At 47.9% G+C, this 8,931-nt stretch overlaps 1 protein-coding gene across 1 annotated transcript; it reads right to left on the minus strand.

Annotated features, from left to right (window-relative positions):
* Positions 1–413: 413 nt before the first annotated feature.
* On the minus strand, positions 414–2,651 carry LOC136494782 (triacylglycerol lipase 2). The gene is made up of 8 exons (XM_066490963.1): positions 2,508–2,651; positions 2,164–2,283; positions 1,921–2,061; positions 1,569–1,826; positions 1,433–1,473; positions 1,179–1,258; positions 1,002–1,097; positions 414–891 (listed from the first exon to the last, which is right to left on the minus strand). Exons 1-8 carry the CDS (start codon positions 2,604–2,606, stop codon positions 566–568), a joined length of 1,161 nt encoding a protein of 386 aa, XP_066347060.1. The 5' UTR covers positions 2,607–2,651; the 3' UTR covers positions 414–565.
* Positions 2,652–8,931: the final 6,280 nt, after the last annotated feature.

An 8,931-nucleotide genomic window follows, 5' to 3' on the forward strand; every position in this document is an offset into this window, starting at 1 on the left:
GCGGCTTTCTCGAAGGCGAGCTTCTGGTTGAGGGCCGCATGGGCCTCCTCCTCGAGGCGGTTGGCCTCGGTAGCCCGGGCGGCTCCAGCAGCGTCGTCGTCGCTGGGGGCCATGACCGGATCGGTAGCAGCAGCAGATGCCTAGCGATGGGATCAGCAGCAGGCAGCGGACTGGATCGGTAGCAGCAGCAGATGCCTGGCTATAGGATCAGCAGCAGGCAGCGGCAGGAAGGTGGCCCGGCGAGGATCTCAGCGACGGGCGGTGGAAGGGCTGGCGATGTGAGGTCAGCGGTGGCCTAGGGTGTGTGGGAGCCGGCGACGTAGTCAGCAGTGGCTAGGGTTTGCGAAAGCGGTCGCGGGAGCGAACCATCTGTGATACCATGAAAGCGTAATCGGGTGTGGAATACACGATGTATTACTCAGGAGCCAATGTTGTGTACATATAGGCACGATGGGGAGCCGGGTACGACAGGCGCATGGGCCGTGACGCGTTTACAATCTAACACACATGATTAACATGCTACTATATATATATAGCTCGAGCTATATATTGATACAAATTAATGTCATTTGTCCTGGAGCTTGAAGAAGGCCATGAGAGGCGCATACACCCTCTCCCTCGCGTTGCCAGCCATGACGAAATCGGCGTGCGCGTAGTCCTCCAAGTACTGGACCGTGAACTTGTCGCCGTCGTGCGACTTGAGCACCTGGAGCAGGTGGCTCACGTCCTGCGGGTCCGACAGGGTGTCCCTGCCGCCGTAGCTGAGGAAGAGCGGGAAGTCGTCGGGGATCGCCGAGACGTCGTAGGCCGGCGGCGTCGCCTGCCCATAGTGCTTCGTGTTGTCCGCGGCGTTGCCGTAGTCGTACTTGGCAAGCGTCCCTCGTCGGATCACTGCCGTCGTTCAGTTCAGAGACAAGATTTAATTAATTTGGGGATCGAGTAAATTAATTAAACGGTGATATATACATGTTTGTGAGCCTCGGATCGGAGCCAAGACTGACTTTGGGCCAGATGGACCATGTTCTTGGTTGCGGAAGCCTGTGGCTCATGGGCAAGGAAGACCTGGACCGAGGAGTTGTCGAGGCAGCAGTTGTCACCTGCGCCAGCAAAGCTCAAGCTCTGTGGTATAAATCCAAAGGAAACAAACTGAAGGATGATTGCAAATCATTTATTAGTACCTGTGAACACTGACATCATATTGTAGCAATTGATCCCTGGTTGCGAGCATATGTCAGTCACTAGTTTGTGGACAGGTTCCCTGCATGCGTGCGATTTTTTTTTTTGTATTAATCACTACTTGTAGGTGAGTATACGTAACATATGGAGGGATTTGAATTAGTAACTCTGACAGAAAATTTTCTGTTTGTCATCAGGCGGAATCGGCGTGAGAACTTGGTGAAATAGAATAGAATAAAAGAAAAAAGAAAATTACCCTGTCGGGTCGAACACATCGAGCCCCAGCCAGTACAGAGCCTGAAGGAGACAAAGGACAGAGACCAATTAGTATGTCGATTTTGAGCCGTCGTGACATCCGGATACATGGCGTGCTTTTTGTTTGTTTGTTTTACCTCGGCGAGGAAGGTGTCTGCGCCCGCCAGCGCGAGCGGCGACGCCACCTTGTTGAGGTAGGCGATGGGGCTGAGCAGTCCGGCGGACCTCAGCATCCCCAGCTGCTGGTGCTGGCTGAGCGCCGCGAACGCGATGAGCGTCCCCAGCGAGTGGCCGACGTAGTGCAGCCTCTGCTGGCCGGACTGCGCGTACACGTACTGCACCACCGCCGAGAGGTCGTTGCTGGCGAGCTCGTCCCACGACCAGTCCCAGTACGTCTGCCGAAGAAGCACAGCAAGCAGGCATGTAAGTACATGAATCGGCAGAAATGAGAAATCAAAGCCCGGGACGCGATCGATCGGTCGGTCGAACCGGGTCGCTGGATGACAGCGTGGTGTGGCCGCGGCTGTAGACGGTGCCCCGGGTGTTGGCGATCCACACGTCGTAGCCGCCGTCCGCCAGGATGTAGCCCAGGGACTCGTTCGGGGAGTTCATCAGCCACGTCACGCCGTCCTGCGGGCACGTACGGGCGAAAATTCAGTTACATTCATTTATTGTTACTACTACTGAAACGTCTTGTAGATTACTCTGATGCAGTTTAATTAATATATTTACCATGAGGAGGCCGTGCTGGAGCAGCACCGGGATCTTATTGCCGGCCGCCGCCGATTGGCCGGAGCCCCGGCCGCCGGGGATCCGCTGCAAGCTCAGGATGTACCCGTCCGCGGTGGTCACCTGCGCATTTAATTTACAGTTGCTCACTCAATGTACTGTAGTGCGTACTACTACACTGGTAATTTGTCCCCTCCCCTGAGAAGTAAAATCTGGACGACATCGATCACATGACTCGCTCTTTGACGATCGAACGTTAGTGGGGTGTTCGGCTGATGTGGTCTCGGATTGTTTCAGTTTTTTCAGTTTATTCTTTCTCACGTAACACTACTGTGTGTCTTACTTACGGTGTGTTCCTCGCACTTGTACCCGAACGGCTCCACCCTGGACTGGCACGTGCCGTTGGCCGCCGCGCGTGTCGCTATTGGAGCTGGCCGCGTTGCCATTGCTGCCCCCAAACTGAGCAGAATCGCCAAGCTTGCCACGGCGCTGCTGCAGCACCAGCTGTTGCGCCTTCCTCCTGGCATCATCGTCGTCGCCGGTCCAAATAAAACCTGCTAGCTAACTGTTCTAGCAATGCATCTAGCTAGGGTTCTTTCGACGGATGATGGATGGAAAATTCCGGATCCTTGTGCTCGAGTTTTATACTGCTTCGGTTAATAATGATTTACTAATTTGAGTATGTCATTTTCAACTCGGATTAACGCCGCCGGTGGCCGGGGCGTGCGTGCGTGCGTGCAGTTCCACTTCGATGGGCTGGGTAATAATGCTATTACTAGTACCACAGGTGCAGTGCAGTGTGAATTAGTTTGAACTGATGCGAAAGCCATTCTAGTTAGTATTGCTTTTGTTTAGTTCAATCCTGTTTTGAGCTGACCTCCAGTGTACTGCATGCGGCTGTCGTCACTTATTACAGGTGCAGACAAAAGTACTCCGATCCGTAGCCAGCATTGATGATTGCAACGGTGGGCGCAAGAGGCCAACATCGGCGTTCGACATGTCTTACGGTTACGGATGGGATCATCATTGCTCAGTCCTGCCGTGTCGATCTCGATCATATCGCCTGTAGTTTTCCGTGGAGGTCAGGTTGGTTGTTTGGCCACGGCGTCGCGCGTGATGCGTACGTAGCGGCGAGGTTCACTTCGACGACGACGGGGTTCACACGCTTATTACTGCAGGACGACGACCTGTGCTGCACGCATAAGACCACAAACATGCGTCGTTCGTGAACCACTGCTCTGCTACGGCCCGGATTTTATTGTTCTTTGGTATATATAGGAGGGGGTCGATGTCCAGATGAATGCTTTCAAAGTGGGATGTACTGACCAGTTTCGAGTACAAGGGTAAGCCAAAGGCTCCGTTCGGCTTGCTAAATCTTAGCTCAAATTGGTTGAAAAACACTGTTTTAACTGAAACGTGATGAGAGAAAAATATTGTTCCGGCTGAAAAAAGAAGCCAAACAAGCCGAATATGGAATAAGCCAAACGGAACCCTTAAATTCCATTCATCGTCCCAAGAGAATATGCACGTTTGCTTTTTAGAATAAAATTAATTGCATGGAACCATCTTTGAAGATAATCTAAATCAGTGGTACTGTCTCAAGAAAATATGTATATTGTACTAAAGTCTTCCCCCTCGCTCCAAATTATGTAACGTTTCGAATTTTCTACGTATATTATTTTTACTGTATGTCTAAACATACTAACACAGGAAATATATATCTTGGGATAACATCGGGTCGGGTAAGATGCAAGTGAGGTATTTATCCACCCGTGAGCATACCCACGTCGGCCACCCGGCGCAAGGAGCCTGCGCAAGTACGTGAAGGGGCACGACATCTTCGCCGAACTCCCGGACATCAGGCAGTAACGTCAAATCTCTCCCTGGCCCTTATGAGAATATCTACCCCTGTCTACCGGACCCTTAGGCTAAATCGTTGAATATGCCTTGGAACACGATCAACACATGGCGCCTTTAGCTTCACTCACTTCCCGAGTGACGAGTAACATGTGGATATGTTAAGCCTCGGTATCAATGGTTCCTGACCGATCACTCTAGGATCGTCTGGAGGCTCGGGGGCTATACCCATCGGGTACGCTCGCGCACCATAAATTATTTACTAAAACATATCATGAGCATCATGTTAATATGTTAATACATGTAATAGAGTATGTAGATCAATTTCTGTAACTCAAAACGATCAACGAAAATACGAAATAAAAGTTAATTCCATAGTCATGTTATATCACTTAGGATTTAAAATCAATTTTTATTAAGCAAAAATGCTACCGAACATGTATGTGATACTTGAATAAAGTTTGAAGTACAAACTTTGTAGATGACAATGAAATACCCGCGGTCGAAAAATGAGATTATTAGCTAAGATTTCCAATAGCTTAGAAATGCAATTTAAAATAGAGTTCAACTCAACATACAAAAATTTCGAAGTTTGTTCGCAGTTAGGCATTGCTATGTTTAGCAAATTATTCTAAAGAATTTGGTTAAAGAGCGATGTACTGCTATGGCTTGATTAAGTAGCCTCATATACCATCTTGAGTGTAGTGAAGACCGTTTATGCTTAGGAGTAACGGGTTGGTCGCGATAGAAGGTTTAAAATCCGCGCACAACAAGCTTCCGGTTTGTTTTCCTCACGTGGGCGCGGTCACCGCGCGTTAGTGGTCGTCGCCGCCGTCTCGCTGTCGCCTACCGCTGCACCGCGCTGCGCCTCTGGTCCGCCTTGGCGATGTGCGTGCGGGGCCGGACTGCCATCGCCATGCCTTTTATGGCACTGCGACGTGCGGGCCACGCCGACCTCGAGCGCGCGCCGTCGGCTAGCGCTGGCCGTGGGTCGTACTGGTTGCGCAAGCCGCATCACGCCAGGGTGCACTCGCCAGCTACCGACCACATCCTCACCGCCTCCCGTCCTTTCGTTTCTTCCCTGCCCGCCTCTGTGCGCCCAACCGCCTCTGTTTCCACCGTCGCGTCGCGGCCACGGTGAGCTAGGGCGCAGGCACTTGCCTTCAATTTCACGTGCCCGTGTATGCGCATTGATGTCCGTGTGCGAATCGTCCCCACCTAGCCTTGAATTGCATCACCACGTGCTCCAATTTGGAGTTTCCCCTCCGCCACACCATTAAGGCCGGGACCGGCCATGGCCGAGGACAGCCACCCACCACTCAACCCCTCGTCAATCCATCTACACCACGAACTCCGCCTCCACCTCCACTTCACTCTGTGCACCTCACTTGCACCTCTACCGCCTCGCCATAGCCACTAATGGGAACGGGGATCCCGATCTTCCGTTAGGTAGTGGTAACTATCATTGTGGCGGAGAATAACACACCGATCCGGCTTCAGATTGAAAGATCGAACCTTGCAATCTTAGCACCCAACTCCTCTGGTTATCACCTGAGACACGGATCCGGTTGACCTCGCCAAGAAGGCTAATTCCTGCCCGCGCAACAAAGAACACAAGCAAGAACAAAAAAGAAAGCAACCAAATTGCAGATGAATGATTAATCTCACGAAGTTGGGGTCTCACAAACCGATGAACGACAAAACTGTTCTTGATAGATTAATCTAAGCAAAACCCAAAACCTAATGACGGTGTCGGCGTATGATTATAAAGGTCTTAGGGTCGTCGCCTACCCTGGACGTGCCCCCTAATGAGCCCAAACACGATACACGGTCCAATGGACCAAAAGACGGTGTCGCAGCACTCTGGCAGAGTCGTCCTCGACTCAAGCTCATCTTCTTCTCCCAAATAAGGCTTCAAATCTGCAATGTTAAAGGTGGAAATAACCCCAAATTCAGGTGGCAACTCAAGTTTGTAGGCATTATCATTTATTTTCTAAATTATCTTATAAGGACCAGCTGCTCTTGGCATTAATTTAGACTTATGCAGCTCAGGAAATCTATCTTTTCTTAAATATAACCAAACCAAAAAACTCAGTTCAAGTTTAATTTCTTTTCTATCTTTACTACTAGCAATTCTATACTTAGGAGATCCTTGAGTAAATTTTTATACATTATTTAGGAATCCAATACTCATGAAATTTGTTGGAGGTTATCCTAGTACCATAAGGATGCTAAGAAAAATAGGAAATCTGTTGCTTGACACTTTTCAATAGGGTTTTCTATTTATGCTATTTCAAGCCTTGCTGCCTTGTCATTTTTGTATAGGATGTTCTACTTGGCAAAATGGCATGAAACTTTTACAGTAGTCCTTTGATAGCATTAGTAAAGCACTGTAAATTTTTAAGAATTTTTGATGCACATTTGATATATATTTATTATTTAACCTATGTATCCAAATAAAATAATAAAGGCATATAAAGAAATAGTTTAGGCTTCACCATTATATTTTCTTGGATGTTTTTGGTATGCTTAAATTGTTGGTAGACTTCACGTTGTCAAACTTTGAATGATTACATGAAGTAGAAGTATTGTTACATTGTAATGCGAATTAGATTAGTTTCCGGACAGATTCTGTAGTTGGATAAGTAGCATGATAGGGATGATGTTTGCTATAAAAATGCTTAATAAAAAAGTTGTAGATAATTTGATAAGCTTTCCAGAAAGTCTAAGATTACTATATTTGGATTAGTAGAACTCCAGTTATGAGCGAAACAAGTAGCTGTTGTTTTGTGGTATAGTCGATGCATTGTGGAAGTAGTTAATTAAATAATCGAGAAGAGATATGCACCTACTCAATAAACATGATGCACTTGTTAACATATATGCATTCGTAATACTTATGCCATATTCATGCATCTAGGATCGGAGGAAGAGATAACGTTGCTGGAATTCGAAGAAGCAGAGGAAGGGGACCAGCAGGAGAATCCGCAAGCCGCAGCTCCCGAAGGCGTGGAGCAGAACCCTGAAGAGCTTCCGGAGTGTCCTGACCACCACCCTACTTCCTTTCTGCGAGGCAAGCCCCGGAGCATTCTAAGTCTTCTAGTATTTTACAAATATTTACTTAAGTACTTATGATTGATGCATTAGGTTATAAGAGTTGAATGGAACCACTTGGTGCATGTACATTCCTTGTCCAGATATTACACCTTTAACCGGTATAGGTCTAGGATCGAATATATGCTTAGCCATGCTTAGACCGGTAGAAGTCGGGTGATGTCCTGTCACCTACGAGATATAGGTGGATACCGGAGCATGGTTGGCTACATCTGCTATTGTGGAACAGAACCATGAGATAAAAGTAAATCAAGACCGGACGGGAGGTCGATAGAGAAGCAACAAGACATAGAGGTCTTGGGTGTGGATCTATCCCCGTCTGTGTCGGTTAAGGATCGTACCGTTGTTGGAACTTCTAACAAGATTGAACGCATGCCTCTCACTTAGCTGGCCAGATAACTCGTTTCGACCGCGAAGCTGAGTAATTCAACTCAGGCCGGGACCCGTTCTGTTGTGCGCTCCTTCCAGGGAACAATCAGACTGAGCCCAAGGGCAGGCTGGGCCTGAACATCCTAGCATCTGGTGTTCCAGATTGTGCGGCGTGGTATGGACCCGCAAAATGTGTACCTAAGTTGTACCAAAGGTGACCTAAGGCTATCGTGGCTGGTAGACCTAGGTTTGTGCTAGGAATAAATTCCCAGCTGGTTGAAATCGATTTGAATCGCCGTCTCTCCTGGATAGTGAGAAACTTGACTAGCTCCAATATTGTAGTAACTGTGTTATGAAACAAGATGGTTTGGATGAATATGGAATTACAATACCTGCTATGGTTACTATTGTATGCTTCTAAATGATATACCACATGTTTGGCACAGGATAGTTGCTAATCTAGAATTGGATAGTTATAAATAACTTGATAAAGGAATCGTAATTGTACAATGGGTCAATTGCCTTTTACGTAAAATGTTGTCAAGTTACGTCCACTTATATAGCCTTGCATAATCCTTGGAGTCATTTTATTTCTGGTTCATGACGGGTAAGTCTAGCTGAGTACCTTCTCGTACTCAGGGTTTTATTTCCCATTATTGCAGATGGCACTGTGTATTATGGTTATTGCAAGAGTTGCTTCTATCCCGCTGTGGATGAGGAGTAAGCCTTGGGCAGGCTTCTTTATTAATTCCTATCCTTGCTTTTGTGGACCGTGATCCTACCTGGCACTATATTAAACTATGTTGGAAATTTTATTTTCGAACTGATTTGCTTCTGCTTTATCTATCAAACTCGGTTTGTAATAACTTTTATTCATACTCTGATGATGAAATGTATCTGTGAACTTTATGTAATATGTGGCATGTATATTGAATCCTGTACGATCTTGGTTGTTGTAAATCATTTATCGAGACCCATCGTGGTACTCGACGGACTACCGGGTTTATATGGGTTCAAGTATGACAGTGCGACCGCTTGCGGGCTACCATTGTACTTGTATTCTTATAAATTGGTCGGTTCTGCGATAGACCAGACACACCCAGCGTCCGGTCACTCAATGTTTCCTTTGTGCGCCTCATGTCAGCGTACGTCAGCACTGACCGGACGCACCCTGCTAGCGTCCGATCACTCTTCGCGCTAGCGTCTGATCACAAGACCGAGACGCGTGCTCACTACTGCTACTGACCAGACTCAGGACCCCAGTGTCCGGTCACTGCACCACCAGTGTTCAGTCATGCTCAACCGGACACACCTAGTGTCTGGTCACTCTGTGAACCCCTGTCTTTTCTGTATAGGGCGCCGGTGGCATCGTCGGACTGTCCGCACTCTACGGGCGAACACTCTGCCGGTGAAGTTTCTAACCCTTGCTCA

Source organism: Miscanthus floridulus, chromosome 11 (genome assembly GCF_019320115.1).
Source record: "Miscanthus floridulus cultivar M001 chromosome 11, ASM1932011v1, whole genome shotgun sequence".
NCBI lineage: Eukaryota > Viridiplantae > Streptophyta > Magnoliopsida > Poales > Poaceae > Miscanthus > Miscanthus floridulus.

What these genes read in the sequence shown, in the direction of transcription:
- LOC136494782 (XM_066490963.1), bottom strand. Translation starts at nt 2,606, where the DNA reads ATGGCAACGCGGCCAGCTCCAATAGCGACACGCGCGGCGGCCAACGGC. An exon ending in TCCAGCACGGCCTCCTCATG is followed by an intron (nt 2,062 to 2,163) that starts GTAAATATATTA and finishes ACGTGCCCGCAG; the next exon opens with GACGGCGTGACGTGGCTGAT. An exon ending in CATGGTCCATCTGGCCCAAA is followed by an intron (nt 892 to 1,001) that starts GTCAGTCTTGGC and finishes GAACGACGGCAG; the next exon opens with TGATCCGACGAGGGACGCTT.